General features: G+C 39.4%; 1 protein-coding gene across 2 annotated transcripts; it reads left to right on the top strand.

Moving 5' to 3' along the window:
- The first annotated feature begins 248 nt into the window (after positions 1-248).
- nptnb (neuroplastin b) lies at positions 249-23710 on the top strand. 2 transcript variants are annotated; one of them, XM_026377926.1, is made up of 9 exons: positions 249-829; positions 9404-9751; positions 14129-14303; positions 15429-15523; positions 18448-18581; positions 18803-19076; positions 23158-23179; positions 23303-23376; positions 23474-23710. In XM_026377926.1, exons 1-8 carry the CDS (start codon positions 754-756, stop codon positions 23361-23363), a joined length of 1185 nt encoding a protein of 394 aa, XP_026233711.1. In that variant the 5' UTR covers positions 249-753; the 3' UTR covers positions 23364-23376; positions 23474-23710. The 2 variants fall into 2 exon arrangements, with proteins under 2 accessions (XP_026233711.1, XP_026233713.1); XM_026377928.1 differs by lacking the exon at positions 9404-9751 and having other exon boundaries at positions 256-829.
- The last annotated feature ends 161 nt before the right edge of the window (positions 23711-23871 follow it).

The following is a 23871-nucleotide window of genomic DNA, read 5'->3' on the forward strand; positions in this document are numbered from 1 at the left end:
TCTGTTGAATGGGGCTCGGTAATGATATCGGTTCTGACTGTGGGTGAGTACTACACGAGCAGGAACAGTTCCTTCCACATGTCAGATGATGAAATCGTGCACCTGTTATGCCATAAAAAAAACAAACTGTTCACAAACAACGTTAATTACAGACGTGTTATTCGTGTGTGTGTGTGTGTGTGTGTGTGAGTGAGCGTGTGTGTGTTTATCCTCGGTCATGAGCGCATAGGGCACGCGCAGTGTGTCGTTGCTGCCGTCGGTGTCCTACCAGCATCTGTTCCTCTTTGTGGTATTAAAAATAGACCGGTGCTGATAACAGACTTATGTTTCGGCTACATCACTTCCCCTTCGGGAATAAAGTGTGCGCTTCTTTCATTTTAATCACCGAACCGTGACCGTGACAGAAGCAAATGCGCATCGGTCTGCGCATCTTTGAATCTTCAGAACTACGCTGTGGACAATCTCCCTGACATCCAAAGACCTCTCCTCCGCAATCCGACGAGGCTTCTCCACCGCCTATGGCCTCACATCGGCATCCCTGAGCCGCTGGCCTAGTCCCGGACGCATCACCGTCCTCAGAAGGTCTTTGAACGAGGGAGATATTTCTGCAAACATTTTAAAACCACCTTCGGCTGACTATTTTAAAGAACCCGGTGCTATGCTGGGCCGATCTCTCTAGATCTTGTGATCAATACACGATCTCTCCTCCCACATTCGTCCGACCGACTCTGGTACTCTCATCGTGCCCCGACAATGCATCCGTACGCAGAGATGCTGGTGGTGGTCCTTTTGGGGAACTTGATGCTGCCTTTCATCTCGGCTCAAAACGGTAAGAAAGCAGATGTGGCCATGGCATTAATGTAAGATCGCTTTGAGGGAAAGTGACTTGACTTGTGGGAGGACGCCCCGAGCGCAGAGCTTCCAAAGAGGATTTGGAGGATGACTGACATGAAGTCTCTACTACACTGTAGTTTCACGCATGTCGACAGGAAGGCCAGGTTAGACACCAGGTAGCCTTTACGGACCTCTCAGCACACAGACAGGAAACAGACGTGGTTGTGACATTTCTTTCTTTCATTCTTTTTTTTTCTCTTGTTGTTGCAAGGTTATTTATTGCCAATAGTTTACAGCGCACGTGTTTCCAAACGGAAATCACTTATTGTCAGGTTTGTTTTAAATTAGGCAAGGTATGACTTCCTGGAATCAGTATTTACATGTGGTTTGTTCAGTCAAGTGGGGCCGAGGAGCAGAGTATGTAATGTAAGACCAGCCTGCACCTCTCTGCCACAGCACAGCACAGCACAGCACTCAGGCTGAGGAGTCGCCCTGTGCTGCCTGGACTTACTGTACATACCAGGCCCGTCTGTCACATATGTGCTGGGCCTTTTGCATCTGCTTGACTGATATAACTACTCCACCGTTTGAACCTATATTTTCTGCCATGCCAGCTTCAGTGGATATTGCTTTATTGCTCACCTAGTTCAGTGCTGTTGATACAAAACTAAAGCAGCTCAACATCCGTATTTCCGTATCTGACGAGCCAGATGTTTCCTCCTTCCAGATACAATACAGGGACTACGAGATTTGGCTGATAGACATTCAGAGCCGGACAGTGCGTTCATTTGTGAATTGAATTTCACATTTGGTGCATTAATCATAATAAAAATCGGTTTAAGTAACTGTCAGCTACATGCTGTTGGGTGTTTCAGTCTGTCATCCCCTGATACAGTGTGTCCTGTTTTCAAATTCTGGTGAATCACATCACCCGGATAGGAACACACAACAGCAACCATTCACAAAATGTAATATTATTTTATCTTTATTTTTTTCAATTTGTAAAATATGCCCAATTGAGCAACCCTGAGATGATGACAAAGAAGTTGGCAAACTATATCTTTCAAGAAGCATTTATACCCACATGTCAGCGTCACTCACATCGTCTAATCCCCTTTCAAAGCTAAATAAGGCAGAGAATTACTCCGCATACTTAGCATTTTCATGCTTAATGTCCACCTCGTCTTTTCTGTGGGTGTTAATCGGACACCCACCATGCAAGACTTAATAAGACATGTGCTTTGATGATAGGATGAGAAGGTTGGGTAAAAACTCACTCAAACACTGTCCTATATTTTCAGGATTTCATTTTGCATGTATTTGAAATAGAGAATGTTGAAGATAAGTCAAAAAAATGTGAAGTGGAATAAACTGGAACAGTTTGTACTGTGATTATAAAACACAAAATGCAGAAACGAAAGAAGGACATTAAGTGAAATCTAGATCATTTGACAAGAAAGCACAGAAGCAACCTACGTCTCCAGCTTGTGAGGAGATAAAAAGCCAAAATACCACAGCAGTTATATAACAAAACATTATCCCTTGAATGCCTTCCTTTCTTCTTTGTTAATTTCTTTGAGGTGCTTGAAGTGTGTGCACTCGCGGCGAGGCGTCTGATCTTGCTATCTGGAAAATCAAATGCCCAATAAGCCCTCCATTGTTTGATAAAGCTCAAGCAAAGGCATTCCAAGCACTACATGTGGTGTTTGCCCGGTGTTAGCGCCCACTCACTGAGGCCCAGTTCTCGCCACGGACACACGGCGCATACAGCCAGGGGTCAGTGGGAGACAGACTGGTGCCACTCAGCCACTCCATGTGTCACGGCTTCGTCTGTCTTATGTAGAGAAACTAAATGCAGAGATAATATTTATATGCATTTCATTTTCCAGTAAATAGACGCTGCATTCCTTACAGGTTTCACCACCATCTTTAATAAGCTACAGTTAGTGTTCAACACCAAAAGTAATAGTCTGATGAAATTTGCTCACAACACATGCATCATCAAAAAGCTATTCCATTTCTCTCTCCACAGTTCAGATTAATTAATTGGTGCAGGGCTTTTGGTGCAATCTGAGATTTTTCGGCGATATTACAGAGTTCAGGGAGTGATGTGGGCTGAATAATAATTATAAGTGCATGAGATGTAATCACACTATCCCGGGAGCAGAGGGAATTCATTCCATTGTTTCCTCATATTAGGGGAGAAGTGGGCCTGCTATAGGTGGCCGGTTTCTGCGACAGATATTTGGAGGACTGTAAATAGCATCCGTCCATTCTGCCTCGTTTCTATTTTTACCACCGAGACACAGCGCTGAGAACTGTGGCTTTAAGATCCTTTTGTGAAACTGAATCCATTAACTCTTAATGGACGACCTCCTTGTGCACAGCTGCGCAGACGTCTAAAGTCTCCCTAGGTGGCTGTGAACAATTTAAGCTGAGAGGTGATGTGATCTTTATGCACAGATTGAAAGGCTGCTCAGGAGGTGTCTGGGGCTGACCTGAAGAACTGCTTCTGTGTCTTACATAATTTCCCCTTAAGAAGCATCTAGCTTGCTCCTGCTGCCAACTCTGTTTTTTTGGATTTTCACTGCCTGTGTGAGTCAAAACATGTAGATCATGTCAAGATAAGTAAACACAACAGCAAAGATTGGTAAAGACACGATGAAGGGGACACGTATTGCAGTATGACCTCCATTCAAAATATGCAGGTTTATGTCAATATGTGACCTCATAATTCATCTTGATGTCACGTCTGCATTATCATCAACAAAGATAAAGAGTTTACAGCTACAAACCATTCATTCAATAGACCTATATGATGCAACAGCCTGTCCATTATCATGTAACTGTTCAGGCCCTGGACAACGGTGCATTTTTAAGTCTGGAAAATATGCTTTAGGACTCAAGCTCGTTGTTATGCTTGCCCAGTGTGAAATCTGATACAGACTGTGCTGATTATGATCAGCATCAAATCAAATATACAACACATCACAGGCATGTACTGATGCAGTGCTGTAAGGTGTAAAAAAAACTAAATGATAATAGTGATTTGTGCAGGGAAGGTCCGTGCTAGGCATCCATGCTGTGTGCTGTTTTAGCATTAGCCTGCTTCACAATCATACAGCTGCACACAATCACAGCTTAACGTTCAGACACAGGATACTCAAAGAGGTTGGCTTCATTAACAAATTTTGCCCCTATCAGCCTGTGTGTTTTCACTAGTGACATAACAGACACAGGGTTGCTTTTTTATCTACAGACTCATGCCATCCCCGCAACTCATAATAATTGTCAAGTAATATTACTTTGGAGGTTTGCAGGAAACAGTGGTGGTTTAGTAATTAGTAGAACAGACTCCAGGACGTGTGGTGTGATTATCAAGTTATTTGGATGTTGAGAATCACTGTCTCATGGCGCATCTCGAGTATCTCTGCACTTTCCTGGTTTTACATGAATTCATTATTTCAACCTCTGAAAATGAACTAGTATATATTCACTACTGTAGGATTGGATTAGAGCATTTCTACCAAGCACAAGGGTTATTGGGATTTAAATCTCATTAAACTGCTGCCTCTCTTTAGATATTTGAATGACAGACTCAAGTATTACCAGTCAAATTGAAGCAGTTGGTCCAAACACATTTTTTGGGAGAATTTCAGCTTTGCAAATGTCGACGCCCGTTTTATTACTTTGATCCAACACAATGACTAAGCTATTATCGGTGCATACATCGTTTTAAATCCATTTTGATCAGTTGGATGTAATCCAACATGAAAAACATGCAGAACTATTCATTTATTGTTTGTTAGAGTAATTAGGTTGTGTGCTGCATATAGTTTGGCTGTCAAACAGCAGACGTTCTATTGAGCATCTACCAGAGTCAGTATTATCTGATTTTAACACCGAAAAGCTACAGCCAACACCATTTTGTATGTGCAAGAAAGAAGCCCTTTTCTAAATGGATTAAATGAGTCTTGGTTATGGCCTATGTGAAACATGTAGACAATAAGAGATTTATGATGACATATCGTCAACATACTGTGGATGACCCAGACACAGATTACTGATGCAAACTTATCTCAGGACTGTGTGAGTGTGTGCAGAGTATGCCTGACTAACTATGTGAAGTCATTGACATTGTTATGTGGATATGGTTGGCCTCTAAATGTAGTTTAAAAAAACACAAATCTGTTGCTGTTATTGCAACATATACCACAACTGTACAGTTATTTCTCAATGCACAACAGTGAGTGAAAGGAAGTGAAATTAAATGACAGTCACAACTGGAATCTGTTGTGATAAAATAACTCAGAAAGGCACCTGTATCTATCACAGTAACTTGCAGGTACAATGATGCACCCACGACCTCAAACACACACACACACAGACACACTGCCTAGCAGATAACCAGCTCAGGCCCTAGGGGGTTTCCTACTTGCTGCTTTCTCTGTCTGTGTTGTGGGATCCAGGTTGTAGGCAGGCAGCTGACTCACTCTCAAGCTGCATGGTGGTGGTGTGTAGCTTGCGGTCAGTTCTCAGGGGAGCTCTCATCTCTACCTACATTAGTATGTAGGGTGTCATTACTGTGACCACCATACGGTCTTAGAAAAAGGCTTGTCACAGAAACCTACGGATTGTTCGGTAATTTTGCTGTCATCGTATTCCAGGCTTAAATGCCATATGTCACATGGGAGTAAAGTGAGCTAAATCTTATTTAAAAAAAAAATTATTTCTGTTATCAATCTATAGTGAAGGAGAAGCAACTGACAGGTGGCAAGCATTAGATAATCAAAAGTCAGATTTTAGAGGAAGCAAACAGTGGAGAGAGGCCTGATTTACACTTGTCTGGGGATTTAGTGTGATAATTGCAGCTCTACATATCTGCATATTCCTTCACACGTTTCATTCAGTTTTAGTGATGTTCATGTACAGTAATTAGAAAGCAAAACATGCCTAATACACATATACTGTACGTCATACTAAAGTGGAAGTATTATCATCAGCTTGTATGCATTAAAGAAAAAACTGATTAGAGCGCAACTGAAGTGCAGACACATCTGCACTTCAGTTGCATGAACCTGATCTCTGCCCATCTTTCTTCTCTGTAGCGCCAAGTTGCTGAGATCTGCCCACCATCCACAGCTCTACTCTCCTTCATTTATTGTCTCCCAGCACACCTTTGAAATGAGCACCGGCTGGCTGCTTTGTGTTTTGTTTTCGCTGCCAGTGTAAGCTCCTTGTTTAAACAGCACAAAAACTGGTGTGCTCATTGGCCGAGTCTTGTCTGTAGTTTGTTCTGTGTGTATTTCTCCGCAGAGCCTCCCTGAGCCTGAATTTAAATTAAGTCATCTTTTCCTTTCTTCTGATTTAATTTCCCATTCCCTTAGAGGCCATTCATTGCTTTTTTTTTTAAAGCAAATTCTATATTGTTAGCATGAGCTCTTATGCATGGCTGACAATAGTTATCTTTGCCATGTGTCAAGCCAATTTACTCACACTCATATTCATAGAAAAGAATACTATAATACATGATCTGTCAAATTGAAAAATTGCTTTAAAAGTGTAGGCGGATAGGCTTGGATTCACCCTGTGGGATTATGTGGTGAGCATGATGGGCCCAGATGTTTCCAGAGAAAAGACACAAATACTAATTACTCTGCACATCTCTAGGCATTACACATACAAGTTGTAAGCACCTAATATCTTCAGACACATCTGCTACCAGCAAGAATGCATTTTATTTTACTAAATTCTTTTCACATTTCTTTTTCCTATCGTCTAATTTGCTTTTATAAGGCTGAGTCAAGAACTGGTGAACTTGTTACCATGGCACTAACTGAAATCTACATGTTGAGGTGTATGTGAAATATTTTGGCTGTAATTCGACAGTCTATTGTAGAACAAACATTAATCTCAGGCTTAGCAAGCATTATGCATCACAGTCCAATAGAAAATGGACTACATAGACCATGTAAACTTGGATAAAATAAATAATAGCATTATTCAAATAAAATGTAACAAGCTTCAATGTGAGCTGTTGTGTTGCGTAGTGGTTTACAATCTTTCCTCAGGCTTCTACAGGCTTATCAGTTCATGTGCTTATAATACATTACTTTGAGCAGAGAAGACAGATCTGGGAGGGCCTGTAAGCTGTTGTATTTAGACACAACACACAGTCTAACACCCTAGAGATCCCATGCTCTTTGTTCCCATTTCCTCTACAACAATTCAGGGCAGATTTAAAGCAGTGTATTCGCTCTGATTTATTTAAGCACATGCGGTTTACAGTTGACAGGCTGCAGCGGTGGCAGAGAACAGTGTCTGTGGTCCAGGTGATTTGTTATTAGATGAGGTTCATTAGGGCTGGCAGTGTGTTGTTGGGCTAACTACTGATGTGGAACAGGGTCGTGAATCAGACACAGCATGATACACTCACGATTGTGGTCACTGAGTGTTTATGGAGGAGCAGGTTGGACAGTGCTATTCCACTCTGGACATACTGTATGTGAATTTTGAAAACCTGCACTTAAATATCCAGCTTATCTAAAATAAAATCTGGTTGACCTCATTTCTGGTGTTATGCGCAAGAGATGATACAAATAACAGATTAGCCTTATACATACATACTATTTGCATCTGTTAGTGAAGATTTCCATAAAATAGTTTTAATAGGCAGAAAAATTGTAGTTTTGTAAATGGGTTTTGTTCAGGATGTTGCTTCCTCCCACAGTCAATTGACCTGCAGGTTACGTGATCTGGTCTAAATTGCCTGTAGGTGTGAATGTGAGTGTGAATGTGTTTGTCCATCTGAATCTGTTAGCCCTGTGACAGACTGGCAACATTTCAGGTGTACAACAGGGTGTACTCAATTTCTTACCCCATGTGTGCTGGATAGACTCCAACACCCCCTGATGATGAACACGATAAACAGGTGTAGAAAATTGACTGATGGAAAAACCTGTGCGGTATATCATAAAAGCATATATGCAGTGTAATATGTATCATGAGTGGTGAAGATTGAATTCAGTTTGTAATAGTGGTGAAATATTACTTTTGCCCCCCCCAAAAAACAAAAAAATAAAAATAGGTATCATGGAATTTACCAAACTAAAAACCAAATTAGAAGATTTAATTGATGATGTGTTCTTCTAATTAACCCACTTAGTGATGTCTTTGTTGAAGCCAATAACCTGACAGTTTTAACTGAACTAAAAATTCTAACTATGTGCAGGAATGCACCATATTTCACCTTTTAACTGTAGGAGGTTTACTAAGTCAGCGATATTATCCGATAACTGTCAGTGTTGTCAGTGAGACAGAAGGTATAAGGGGAACATTTCTAAGCTACTGATTTTGATAAATTATTTTCTATGTAGTGTTCTTTTAAGCACTGACTAATCTGTGCTACAGTTTTGAAGAGTTTTTATGCCAGGGTCAGCAAGGTCAAGTAAGAATAGTGCCACTGATTGTTGCAACACAGTAACTGTAGAATCGGGTTGAGTGATTGTTCACCTACTTGACCAGGCTCTTAGAATCTTTCAAGAACATGCTGAGACAAATTAAACTCACTGTGAGAATGATCAAATAGCTTTTTGATTCACTATATATACACTGCCCGTCCAGTGGACCACTTTTAGCTTTAATTATGGCATGCATTACCGTAGCATTGTTTTAGTAAGCTTAATTTAAGCTTAATTTTTCACCAAGATCTTGTATTGATAACGGGAGAGTTGGACCGCTGTGCAAGGTCTTCTTCAGCACATCCTAAAGAATCTCAGTGTGGTTAAGGTCTGGACTCTGTGGTGGCCAATCCATGTGTGAAAATTATGTGTCATGCTCCCTGAACCACTCTTACAATTTCAGCCAGATGAATATTCATTAATTCATTAATGAAATAACCTGGTTATTTGGTATATTTAGGTAGTCAGCTGACCTCATTCTGTGAGCACATAACATTGCTGAACCTAGACCTAATCAACTGCAGCAACCCCAGATCATAGCACTGCCACCACAGGTTTGTACGGTAGGCATGATGGGGAGCATCACTTCACCCGCCTCTCTTCTTACCCTGATGCGCCCATCACTCTAGTAAAGGGTAAATCTGGACTCATCAAACCACACAACCTTCTTACATTGGACAGTTCTTAACCCAGTTTTACTAGTTCCAGCAATCTCCTTAGATTTCTTTACTTCTTTTCTTTGCTTGATGCATGCTAATAATTTGACCCTTCTGAAACACATGAACTTTTCCATGACCACAGGATGTGTCTCCCGACATGGTTGTTTAAGAAATGACTACGACTTTGTCAAACAGTTGTATGGCCCTAAGTGGGTCAGAAAACTTGACTGCGTGGAATGGATTTACACAATCATTAACTTTTTTTTCCACCTATCAATGATAGGCTTGCTTCTTTTTATTTGCCTTTAACCATCTTCTTTTTTTGTTTGTATGTACTCTGATACTATTTAATTTTCTTCTCCATCCCTTGGTCTTTTCACACCTTTTTACTGTTCTAACCCTCTTCTGCCCTTTCCTTCCCTGCCATCCTGATACACTTTTCCTCTCCAGCTGGGTTTGTAAAGTCGCCAATGTCTGAGACTAAGCTTACAGGGGACGCCTTTGAGCTGTACTGCGATGTGGTTGGTAACCCCACTCCAGAGATCCAGTGGTGGTATGCTGAGATCAACCGAGCTGATTCCTTCAAGCAGCTGTGGGACGGAGCCCGCAAGCGTCGGGTATCCATCAACACGGCCTACGGCACCAATGGGGTCAGTGTGCTTGGCATCACTCGCCTCACACTGGAGGACTCTGGGACCTATGAATGCCGGGCCAGCAACGATCCCAGGCGCAATGACCTCCGACAAAACCCTGCCATCACCTGGATCCGCGCCCAGGCCACCATTTCGGTGCTACAGAGTGAGTGGTCTATGTGCTGTAGTACCTAGAGAGTGAAACGAACTACCAATCCCCTGTCCCAACCAATCCAATCTATAAAAACCTCTCAAGAGCCCATCCTCACATCAGCGCATTGCCCAGGCAGAAATAAAACAAACACCAACCACATTATTTATTCATGTTCATTTCTTCAGTTTCTTTTTATTAATTAGTATTAATAGAAATATTCAAATAGTTTAAATCCCCTATGCCAGTGGTTTCATTTTGGTTTTTGTTCTCATTAGTGTTTCTTAATTTGGTTTAGTAAATATTTATGTTCTGTTCTATTAGACTCAGTGAACTCCCTGTCTCTCCCAAAATCCCTTGAACATATTGTTGTAAATGACCACAAACCCAGGAACTTCACCCAGTCTCTATCTACATTTTCTTCTTTCCTCCCACACCAAACTTTTTCTGACTGTTTCATGTGTCCTTCTGATCATTATCTTTTTATCTGTACCCCAGTTTTACCCATTTTCTACGTTTAGATTTGTTTGTGATACTTCTTCCCTTAACATTATGTTGTGTTGTTCTGCGTTGCGTGGATTGTTTTATTCACTTCAAAGCCCTGCCTTCTAAATGCAGTGGAACACCTAGTGGTGCTTTGAAGTAATGGTGCTTTTGATTTGGCTTTCTCACTCTGGGCACTGTGTAAATGGAACTGTAAGAAGACACAAGGAGGGATGTGCTAAGGGGTAAAATAGTGATTCCTGCTGTCAACTCTTTCCTGATAAAAGCCAACATTTTCTGCTTTCAAATTAGTGTCCCTGGACCTGCCTTTGCAATGTGTAACCTTGTGACTTCTCAGCCATTAAGTGTGTGACTGTGACTCAGTAATGACATTATATCCTTTAACCCCCTGCACTATCTGCACAAACAGTCAAACAAACGTCATTTCAACTACGCCCTTCTCATTTGTGTATGCTTCAGTGCCCTGCCCACTGGAGCACAGGGAGATGTGGAATGTTGTTAGTCATAGTGAAGCTCTCTGAGAAGCTTAGAGGAGTCTGATCATTACACTGACTGATTGGACTGGGAAATTTTGATTTCTGGGTGGGTACTATCTGATTAGTTGTACGGTTCATATAATTTCAGCACTTATACCACAGTGCGATGGACAGCAGCTGTTCGCTTCTCTTGTTTAATGGTTTCCTATTACCCCATTATGTATCAAACCAGCAATTAAGATTTCACCAACATATATTTTGTCATTACTGAGGACTAAATGTTCTTTGCATATACATGTAATGACGTTAAATATATTTTGTTACATGTATATACCAGGCTATAAACTATAGCCCATTTATATTAATGTTTGTGGCTGGAGAAACGTTGTCTGATTGTCCTGTGTTTGGTCTTCTAGTTTTAATTTATATTGTGTTTAAAACCAGATTACCCTAAATCACTATATACATGCATATGCACCATTTTATTTTTACTGTAAAGCTGTTAAATTACTCTTTCATTTGGTAGTTTGCTTTTTAAGTCAATGTAATTTCATATTACATTCATCAAAACACATGCAAGGATAAGATTTACTAGGGATGAAAGTTTAAAATGACAATGAACCCTAGTCAGTCTCTTGAGTATGAAACGCTCAAAACATGGAGCTTTGTCATTTATAGAATAGTATGACCCCTCAAAATAAACTATTTTCTTTTCCTTAGGTGAGGACATTGATACCACTCTGATGTCCCCACTAGAAGTTAGAGCCAGCTTAGCTTAGCATAAAAAGGTTAGCATGCACATAAGTTACTGTCCAAATGTAAAAACTTGCTTATCTCTTTTATAGTTAATGTTATATTGTGTTTATTAAATCTATACAGAAACAGATAAATAAAAATGACAATGCCAGGCTAGATGCATTACCTTTAATCCTGTGGGTAATATAAGCTAGGCTGTTGACTCTAGCTTCATATTTTGCATACAGACATAAAAGTGGTATTGATCTTCTCATAACTGCAAGAAAGGAGTAAGCATAGAGTGTTTTCCAAATTGTCACACAGCAGCTGTGGTCAGCTTTAATTCCCCCAGTGAAATTTATTAAAATGGTCACTCCGCTTCATAACAGAAAGGGATATCTACCGTCTTCAAGGACCTTTCTAACCACTCATCACTGTTGATTGTTACACCAAAATACTGCTTCTTTGTTTTACTCATTTTTCATCAGCCTTCTTGAGAACACTCAGCTTCCCATGGAATTAGCATATTTTGCTTTATTGTGGTGAGATGGATATTTGAAATTGAACTGAACATACAATTTTAAAAGGGGTTATGGTGCAGGAGTGGTTTCAGAATAGGAAATAGTTTACTACTTTTTTCTTTTTTGTTTCCTAATTAGAAATTCATCAAGACTCTTGTGAATTCAAGCTGAACTGCTGTCTGTGAAAACTTAAACATTGCCTCTTTTCAGACTTTTTAAAAGCCTGCAAGCGTTTCATACTCAAATACATACACACAGATTTGATGTGCAAGGTAGAACAAATATGAGACTTTTATTTTTGAAGCATTCATAATGGAGTGCGATGTTCTACTGTTTGCTTATGTATCACAAATGTTTACTTTTCCAAATCTAGCACACAAATAAACTAAACATCCTTATTAAAAATTAGTAGTTCAAAACATTTAGCTCAACCCTGTTCTTAATAGGCCCACTATCCTCTCTGTGCCAGCACAGCAACTGGCACCATTTTCTGAAGGTGCACCTTATTCTGTTGTAATGTGCTGCAATTTAGTGATTTGTGGCCTGTCTTCCCTTTCCCAATGGCACAGTGCTCCCCTAAATATAGACCTTGCCAAGTTAGATGCTATAGTACGTGTTAGCTATCCAGTTTAATTGATTTCATATTGTACATCCCAACGAAGTGTAACAACCACAGCACTACTTAAAACTAAATTGGTAATTTAATAAACTGCTAGATGGAATAGAAACTATATTTGTATTATTAATGCAAAATTTTTTTATATTGTCACTTAATTGGATACAGTCTCTAAATGCAGCACTGTATTAAAGTAAAAAGAAGTAGGAAAGGAGGATTGACATTTTATATTAAGCTAGATTCTGATTTGGGGATACATTATCCAGCAGTTATCATTATTATCAGTTTCTATCATTATTGTCATTATTAGTCATCACGTTTTAAGTTGTGACAAGGTGTCCTACAAACTACCTTCTGGTTAAATTGCCTGTGGACCACTGTGCCTTGTTTGCTAAATGTTAATTTATGTACCTCATGTTGTGTGTGTATGCATGTCTTAAAAATACTATTAATAGTACATGTGGTTCTGCTTGGTAGGGGAGAGACGGATGTAAGGGGGAGGGGAGAGATATCCCCTTAGTTACAGTGGGAGAACCAGGAAGAAGGAGCCATGAATGCTACACATCACCTGCCGGTTTTAGTAAACCTTTTTCTCCTCTACTCCCCTTTGCCTTGCTGGTAGCCTTGCAGCAGCCTGTAGTACGATTATGATACTTCTCCTCCCTGCCCTCCCCTCCTTCCCCCGGGGGCTTCATCGTTGCCATGGTTGGCCCGCCTTGGAGGAGGAGGTGGAAGAGGAGGAGGAAGGGCAGGGTGGAGGAGGTTTACTACATATTACTCAAGCCAGAGCGAAGGGTGCCTCACTCTCAGATGACACATCCTGCTTTCCTCAATGTCCTTGAGAAATAGACCCTGATATTGTGTAGTAACCAGGCTACTTAGCTGCTTAGAGAGTGAAGTCATTTAGGTAGTTATTCAGCAGTAATGTAAAATGTCAAAAGACTTATACATGTTATATATCCAGGTACATGGCTTATTCTACCCCTACAGTACAGTAGAGTATGATGACTTTTATATGCGAGATTAGGGTGAGGTAGATTTAGGAGCTGATTCAGTTTCCCTTTATTACATATTAAACTTGCTGCAGTAATCAGCTTCCCCTGATGACTTTGTGACTGTATATTAAGAGGATTAACATTTAGGCTATAAAAACAATAGGTATAACCAGTAAAATTAATATTTGCTTATTTTTTGTAGTTGGCTATCTAACTACTCTGGTGCTTGGCTACTTTAAATCTTGAAAAATTAAAAATTTAGATGCTCAGATATAACCAAAAGTAAAAATTTTCACAATTACTCCTTTTTTTTTTTACTTTGATCTTCACTATAAAGATTGAAGACTGATACAAGGCATTCTTTCATATACTTATGTCTTTTGTTTATCTGTTGTGTGTGTGCACTCGTCTTCATAGACATCCTCCTACACAGATTGTATAAAAACAGAAGATAGCCTACAGCTACTGTACTACAACATGGGAGGAAGCACTAACAGCATTTACCCCCAGTTCTGTGATAAGGGTTGACTATCTCTGTCTTCCAGAACCAAAGATCAATGCCTCTGACCAGACCATCCTGTCAGCGGAAAACTCTGGCAAATCTGTTACCCTGCAGTGTAACCTCACCACTGCCCACACTCCCCACAAAGAAAGCTTCTGGATGAAGAATGGACTGGAGATCACCAATACACGGACAGAGCAGAGGAACACAGCATACAGGTGACAACAGCTTTGGCTTGTTGTAAGTAGGACATATTTTGGGAGAGAGAACGATGCAGATAATTAAGTGCTCCCAGCAATGGGAGGTGAATGAGAATTCATCAACAATTAGTTTAAACGACAATCCTTTATATAAAGTGGAAATGGCTATGTAGCAAAAACTGTGCTGAGGTAATCTTATACACTCAAATCGTGTTCTGAGATAGTGGAATAAATTCTTGTTCTTGAGAATAGGACCCTGCAGTGATAAAGACTATTAGTATTTATAAATGGGTCAAAACACAGAGCACAGACACTATCTGTTCTACAGTAAATAGCAGAGGTGGAAAGTACATGGTGGACATTTACTTTTTTACTTTAGCATTTAGAGGTACTATAAAGTACTAAAGGTTGTACTTTAGTAATAGTACTAGAAAAATCTAAGTAAACTTCTACTTGTAGTGGAGGAAAAGTACTTAGACTTTTACTCGAGTATTGAGTATGTGTACTTTGTACACGTCTGACTCGGCAAGTAGAATTTGCACATTTTCTGTGGGCATAGGACAAACTCATCAAAGCTAGTTTGTATCTGCAGTCAGCTTACTGAGACTTACTGAGACTGATAAAGGTATTTTTATTTTCAAATATTATGAACATGAAGTTCTCTAAACCAAGTATTTAACTATAGCTTTACATCTAAATAAAAAAACAAACATAAAAACCTTTCCCATAGCCTAAAGTACCAACTAGTTGTTGGATCCTGCTGTCACACAGTATAACCATTGGAGCACAAAGCTACTGTCGCCCCTGTAGACATACTGCAGACTCTTCCTAGCCACAAGATAAGACCAATTGGTCACTTCCTTGTCACATTACATCAGTGATACTCTGAAGATTGCAGCTAATATGCCTGTGGTGCCCTTCCCTGCAGAATGCAGAACTGTTGTTCCGTAATATAACAGGATAATGCCAACATTTTGTCTCCCATGGCCCTGCAGGCCCCTCAAGCTTTCACTGCTGTGATCCAAACTAATTACTAGAGGTTAAATAAAATTAGTTGACTTTTTATACTTGACTACCTACAGTGTTAGGTTGGTGTTTACATTAAAACAATGGAATACTTTGATGTTTTGTATTTTCTTTCAGAATAAATAAGCCACGGGCAGATGATTCTGGGGAATATATGTGTGTTTACACATTTGACATGGCACCAAATGCAAATGCTACAATTGAAGTAAAAGGTAAGATTGCTCTGTAACAACAACCATAGCTTTGTTGTGCTATTGAAACAGATATCGTGTGTTCAAAAAAATGTTTTCCTCCCTTCCTTTTCATGACGTATTAAGACTATGAGGAAGCCCCGGAGTTGATATTAGCTCACCACATGACGACATGATAATGTCATCTGTGGCTTACTGCTGACAGATGGAGAGATAAAAGTGCCCTACAAAAGTTAACCACCTTTAGCTGTGTGAAGAGAGTCCTTGTTGACAAAGATATTTGAATTCATCCAGTGCAGTGGTAATATCAGGAAGTCATCCTGAGGCTGTTGTCACTCTTGGCTTTTACTGAGACAACATTCTAGCAAAATGGACAGGCGCTGCACATGCTCACCAAAACACAAGCCCAATTGGGAGGCATCCATAAGACCAGTCACACTCTTAAAAAAAAAAAAATTAAACATATGGTTTGATGTTTGCAAGTTATCCTGTTATTTCCATCTCATAGAACAAATGATGGTTAAACTAGAGAAAGTTGACCTCTGTATATGCAAAAGCTAGTGAAGCTAATCAAAGTACTACTGTGTTGGTTTCATTCAAGCTGACGGCGAAGCCTTCAACTTGAATAAGGGATCTTTTCTGATAAAGGGCAAGTGAAACCCTGTTCAAGAGAAGCTTGCCTGTGTGTAGTGCTTAAGCCAATTTACTGTGGCATGGCTATGGTGGATACTGAACATGCCCTGCCTCTTATTCCGCGGCTGTCTTAAAGCGCTGCCTGATTGCATAACATGGGTGATGGCCGTGTGTGTTCTGCTTTGACTGGATTGTGAAATGACAAAACTCATCGCCATTCAAACTCAAGCGTTCTAGCCGTCACTAGACTGCAGGCCTGTGACTGCTGAGGCTTGCTATCTGTTCTTTGGACAAAAACCAGTCTTTTAGCTAAATTATTTGTGCACGATAATCGCCTTTAAATAGGCCTACATTTTAAAACTCTAAAAATTATATTAAAATAACAGAATGGTTTGACAGTAGAAGTACGTGCAATTGCGGGAGCTAAACAAAACATTTTCTTCAGTTCTTAAACGCTCTTGTGATTTTCTAGAGGTGTTTGAGATCTTTTGTGACCCAGGTAGCAAGCCCACTGTTATCCTAGCCAGCTTTGCACTGTGCCTCTGGCAGCAGTTCACTGAGATCCCTCGCCTACAGTGTCCTTGGCACACTCATCCTTGCAGGACTCAGCTCAGAGGCAACAGATGGAGGGTTCTGTGATGTTGTAGGATTAAGGCTCTGAATCCGGTCCCAGCCGTTCTCTGTGGCAGGAGTGGAGTTCATTGTCTGTGATACTAAGCTTGCCACAGATACATAGTTACTTTGTCAAATTTTCATAAATGCTGAGGACAGTTCTGTATAAAAAAATGTTTTAGCACACATAGTAATAATGTCACATTACCCTAGAAAAATAAATGTGAATTAAACATGCAGCTACTTGAATGTTAAATGTGGAAAGCTTCCAATGAGAGGGTTGATTTAAGGGCTCTTTGACATCTTATGTCATCTTACTCTGCGTTTGTCTATCCTTTCTGACAGCGTTGACCTTGCTCACACATATGCCCCTCTCACATTCACACGCCACTTTACCAGAGTCTAGCACTCACAGATTAATAAGCACAGTAACTACAGTGATAAGTGTGAAATGGAGGTTTCTGCCTATTTTAGCGCCACTCTGAGGGCTGTCTCTGTGCAGTCTGTCACTGACATAATACAGTCAGGATAAGGCGCAAATGAGCTTGGCCACTCCCCTGCTCGGGAGCACGTGTGCACCATAATTAGAGTGGGCTGATGTCATCAAAGCGCTCAGACCCCTCCTTCTGTATTATCCATGCGCAGCTGAAAAATGCTCACACCAGGCCTCTCCCTTATCCTGCTTAATTGCATGGAAGGAATTATTGTAATGTTGAGGATTAGTGGAAAAGCAGAAACTGTTATCTTCCCGATGCTGTGCAGAGGTAAATGGAGAGTCTGTGCTTCACCTTTTTTGATGGCTCTGTTTGACTTGGCATCTGTTGCAGTGCTTCCTGAAATATGCCCGAATTCATTAAATTTATAACCTTTTGTTGCATTGTTATCATCGGCTTATTCATTAATCAGAGCCCATTCACACCATTTTCCTTTGGCTCAAAATCTCTTCTGTGGAATTCACTGTGGAATTATTTTGAATGGGAACATCTGGAGGCGCTTCTATCCTGCTGATCCCCCTCTTCCATGACCTCATTATGAATTGTATTGAAATACTTTTATCTCTTGAAGAGTAATATTCCACATTGCTGCATTGGGTATAAGGGGTGTGTGTATAAACTAACTGTACACCCAAAATGGTAGTCCAATCCCACTCATGGCCAAACCTGCTCCATTAGATTCTGTTACACAAGGCCTTTTGAATATAGGGTTTCTTTTGGCTATTGTTGTACTGGAAAGTCCTACTGGGTCAGTTTGTCTAAATAGGTACCCTAAATTTTTTTTTTTTATGAAGAACACTGTGATGACTAGATTGTGGAGTCAAATGGAAAAGAGGATTCCCCAAATTTAGGAAACATAGTTTAACAACAACATTAATTCATGAAAGTCTGTATGAGATACTGAATGTAATGATGTAATGGCTAAACAAATGAATTATAAAAATATCTCAAAGAGTCCACTAACTATCCCTCTTAGACTACAATAGTTATTATGATTTCTAAAGAAACAGCGATTCTTCAGTGAATCATCCCTGCTATACCCTCTTACATAGATAACTGAAAAACACAAATTAATGCCATAGCGAGAACAGCCAATCACGCTTTTCTTATTCATGCCATATGGTAGCAGTTAAAAAATGCCTTTGAATGTTGTACTTCTGCCAAGCTAAAATGAATGATCAGTTTTATTTTGATTTACCTTTTCAGCTAAACCTGATATTACTGGCCACAAGCGAAGTGAAAATAAAAACGAGGGGGAAAATGCAATGATGTACTGCAAGTCCGTTGGTTACCCACATCCTACATGGACATGGCGTAAAGTGGATGGAACATCCTACACGGTATATGTACACACATGTATATACACTATATACATTATGTAAATATTTAAACTGAGTGAGAGACAGATGTACAGTACGTATTTTTAAAGAGTTAGCCATGATAGCAGTTATGCTATTTCTCTTTATCTCTGTCCTATCCTATCTTTATCTACTCCAAATTAAGTAACTTAAAATGTATGTCATGTTTTTCATGTAATTAACAAATCATGATTGTGTTCCAGGACATTGACAACTCCACTGGACGCTTCTTCATCACTAACAGAGACAACTACACAGAGCTCAACATAATAAACCTGGATATAACCACAGATCCTGGAATATACGAATGCAATGCGACCAATGTGATTGGAAACACTGCTGAAACCACTATACTACGGGTGCGCAGCCATCTTGCACCGCTCTGGCCTTTCCTGGGTGTGCTTGCAGAAATTATAATCCTAGTTGTCATCATCGTTGTGTACGAGAAACGCAAGAGGCCAGATGACATTATTGATGGTAAGAAAACTCTTCTTCTGTTACTCGCAGTAAATGCTAGTCAGGGAAAGTAGGTATTCCATAGTTTGTGTGCAAATTCTAACATAGCAATTTAAAGCTTTAAGAAGTGTTTCACATAGTTTATAGTGTGTCATTTTCGCTGTAAAGGTATTGCAATATTTAAAAAAAGAACACATGGCCCTGGCACCTGATATCAATACAGGATTACAGGAGTGTAGATATAAAATTTCAGAGGGTCAAAAATTACTCTGTAACTCCCTGTATACAGAGGAGTATGGCAGAACCTAAGGTACAGACATGTTTATTCAAGTGTGCCTCTCAATGATGAGGTTGCATCTGCTCTCTGAGAAGATCTGTAGTGACCGACTGACAATCTGAAGACTCGGCTCTTGCCTCTTGACCACGTATTAGATACATGCAAACATGACCTTTATAGATGCACATTAGGTAAACAACAGGGGGTCCAGAGCTAACCTTTCCAAGATTTGGCTATAGCAGCTGTACTGCTGTGCTGTATGAATGACAATGCTAACGGAGCACTATTTTTCATGTTGACTGCAGAATAACATTGTTCATAAACATGTGGGGTTATCAGCCTGTAACGCGGTCTGTAATCGGTCCCAATATGTAACTTATTTGGTTACTATTCTTTTCCCCTCCATCCTTTCTTTCCAAATGGCAACATAATCTAAATGGGTGGTAAGTGAGAAATCCTGCATGGTTTCAGAGATTTTTTTTTTCCTTTCTGTCAGTTTGTATGTTTTTACGAACCTACAGTCCATTAAGCATTTTGATATTTGCTTAGTTATTGCTGAGATATTAACAAAATTAATTAATCGATTTTTTAGAGCAAGTGGGATAAAATAAAAACTTGTTTCATTTCCATTTGTTGAACCCATGCAGAATAATCCAGTGTTTCAATAGCTGTAAAACATTAATAGGTAAACACTATATCTCTGAAGAGCCACTGATATATGGACTAATGTAGTGATGTTAGAAGTCTGGTCACACAGACTGATAAGATAAATGTGAGACACACACTCACACACACATACTTATATCTAGATAAATCAATAGTTTGAGTCTGTATTAAAAATAGAGTAAATAAACACTGTTTCTCAAATGATCCAAAATTAAATGCATGTCTGCACAAATATGTTAGCAACGCTAATGTAACTCAAACTATCAAACCCTCAGGCTTGTTAGCAAGCAGTGTTACCAAATATATAACTGATGAACTGAGTAATGTACTACAGAGCTACACAGCTACTTGACTTTTATAGCACAAAAAGAAAGCTTCAAGTGCTTATACTGTGGTGGCCAACTGAGGTTACACCAAAACATCTGTGGTCTGCAGCTTCACCTGATTCCTAAATATCAAAACCACATCTAAAGTTGACAGAGAAATGCCAAGTAAATATAAAACTAAGAAAGTATTTATCTCTTTACTTCTCTATCAATTTACTCTTTTATTTGTTCATTTTGTTTTTGTTTAGTTGTTAAAAGTTTTAATTGTAGTATTCTCTATGTAAGATAAGCTTTTCAGTTAACAAAATAAATGGCCAGAGCTTCAGGAGGCAGACATAATCACATGATAAGATTGTGACAAGATGAAAATGTCTAGAAAGCCCAGAGGCAGTCACCAAAGGTTGTGTCTGACCTCTAGTCACGTGGCTGAATAAAACGTGAATACTAGCAAAAAAAAAAAAAAGACACAACAGCTCCCCCTCCCCTCCCCCCTAATATGAATCACTCCAGCTGGGCAACAGTTGTACACCACACTCTATAACAGACTTAACAAACACTGTTTCAGCCTGCTTTTTCATTTACTTAGTCCAAACAAAATAAGATTCACTGAGCCTGTTTAGGCCTGTGTTGTTCTTCAGATGTGACGCTGTTTCTTTATTCTGTTTTCTTCCTCATTATCTCGGCATATCTGTTTCACCCTTGCTTTGGGCAGTCATACTGCAAATGTCAGGGTGGCAGAGAAAAATAAAAGTATTAACCACTTAATATGGCTCACAATAGGGTTTTAATGTTGATGCTTTTCAGTGCACAGATGAAATATTTAATGAGTGTGAATATCATAAGATCAACATATTTCCCTAAATTTCCAAAGGATTTTGTTTAGTTTTCACAGTGCTTTGGATAACAGTTTATAATAACTCAGAGGACATGTTTCTTGAAATAAAATTTGACTTTCTTTTTGATTACTGGCCCTTATTTAATGTAGAATGTAACAATAACAACAACACACACAGCCACACATGCAGAAACCAAGTAAGCTCTGTGCATGGCCTCTAGTTTGGTTTCATCTACCAGAAAAATGAAGCGATTAAGGTGGATTATATTTGCCATGTTTATGCCATTCAAATCGGGAAAGAGGACTCCCTGCTCACGATGCACAACCCCTCTAAAATCTCCTTTTAGCATCCCTTATTCCCGGAGGTTTTGGCCCCTGTCTGCGTGCATTATGAATTTTGGTCTCATGATGGCTTAGCTGCGTTTGAACACTTTTATGCTCCACAGCCAAGGGCTCTGAGGCAGAGGCTGACATTTCTATCCTGTGTTTCAAAACCAGTTGCTAAAATTACAGATTTTGCTGTGTGATGATTTGCTAAATAGCAGCTCACTTTATGTAACAAGGCAAATGTTAAGCTAAAAAACCCACATTCTGTGTTTTTTGAAGTTACATAAAAACCCAACTGTAGCCAATGCAAATCAGACTCAGTGTGCCACAGTGATCATTATTGATGTTCAACTGTCAATTTCACACAGTAAAAATCTGTTATTTGTTAATGTGCTTGCAAGGCCATTATAGTTAACATAGTTTTTGTGGTGAATACACATGAGGTGTGATAATGGTAAGATATGCTGACAGCTGTTCCTCCTCCAAATGATTACAGAGCCATGTTTTTGTCTAACATTATAACTGCCATAATCTGCTCCATATTAATGCCATGGAATGCTGCTAATGCCGCTTAACTCTGATTTATAACTGCATGGCAAATAGCTCACTGTGACTGGTTACTTACCTCTTGACACATTTTCATCTGTATGCCAAACACCAACCACTCTGTCAACCCCAAAGCTGTGAGTTTTTGAACTAACTTGTCACTCAATGCAACATTATTCACTATTGTTCTCCTGCAGCGTTCCTCACTATTACAGTGTGACGGATATTATTTATTTCAGTGCTGTATCATGAGAAAGAATGACAATTGTATCTTTGTTCCACTGATAAAACACTACTTAAATTGTGGATTTTCATTAACACCATGCAAATACTCTGAAGTGAATTCTAATCATATAAATATAATTAAATAGGGAGATATTAACCACTGTGCACTGCATGAAATTAAAACAATCTCTAGATGCTGAGAGAAAGCTTTGAAGAGATTTGTGTTTTTATGCCAAGTCATTTATAACATCACACCCATGTACTAGGCCCTTTCAAAATCACTATGAAATTGCTTAGTGTAATTAAAAGATGGCTTTAAGTGAGCCATCTGTAACCCTCCCACACATATGCTCAGTTTGCAATGAACAGGAACCCCAAGAGATTCAGATGGCATGTGAGGTTAACTTTATAACACTTGGCGATAAAGCTGTGTTTGCTTAAGAGACCATAAGTTATTTTCACATTTCAGTCCCTATAAACATGTCACTACTGACCATTTCCCTAAATATACAGTTCGACAACTTTTTCTGAATGTTTTTTTTTTTACCAGCTTCCAAACGGGTTTACTCTCTAGAAACCTTAAAGGCACCATTAAATTCACACACCTGTGCCTTTGTAGTATTTTCTTCTCAGAGCTTTCTAGCAGCTGATTCCAATGTCTCAGATGTCAGACCTTTCCATCTTGACTTTCAACACTGTCTCCCATCTCTAAAACTGATTTTCAAAGCATAGTGAAATAATAGTAAACTAACAGCTGCTTGAATACTGTCAGCCAAGTAAAATACATTATTTGTAATAAATGTGCTGTAACCTGAAACACGCGTGTTTTATATCTTATTTATCTCACATTTGACTTCTGTGCTCTCTTTTGTTCTGTTCTGCCCTCTCCTTGTGCCATAGATGATGAACCAGTTGGACCAATGTAAGTAGTATTCCTATTGTTACACACATATTGCAACACATAATTCACGCAGAAACACTAGGCACTGCAAGTTGAAGTGCTTTTACCTTTAGGTCACTAAGTCACAACTGCTTCTTTTTGCAGGAAAACAAATTCAACAAACAACCACAAGGACAAAAACATCCGCCAGAGGAACACAAAATAAGCAATTTACTCAAGTAAGACACTGTTGTAGGGGTTGGGGACTAAATATAGAAGTCACTGTGAGGATTATCCATAGTCATGGCTTCTCTTCTCTTGATTTTCTTTTCACAGATGAGATGGCTAAACTGCATTTTTTGACTACATGAAGGTATCTGAGATGGATAAAGCTCTGGGCAGTTTTGAACAAAGCATATCTTGTCTCATTTTATGAGAAACAATATCAGCATAACACTGGCAAGAAAAAGAACATAATGGCTGTCTTAAGCATGCCTTATTCAGTCTTACATGGAGATTTCAGGATGATGAATAATGACTAATGACTAAAACCACCACAAAGGTGTACACATTTTTAATGTGCTGTTGATGTCCCCTTTATTAATTTGATCATGTCCTCAAATGAGGTGATCCCTTTTGTATTACATATCATGTACAATGCATGCAAGATAATGACGCAATAGGATACTCAGAATAGACATTTTCTGTTGTTACCCCTTGTGTGGCTTTTTTTT

This window comes from Anabas testudineus, chromosome 3 (genome assembly GCF_900324465.2).
Source record: "Anabas testudineus chromosome 3, fAnaTes1.2, whole genome shotgun sequence".
NCBI classification, from domain to species: domain Eukaryota; kingdom Metazoa; phylum Chordata; class Actinopteri; order Anabantiformes; family Anabantidae; genus Anabas; species Anabas testudineus.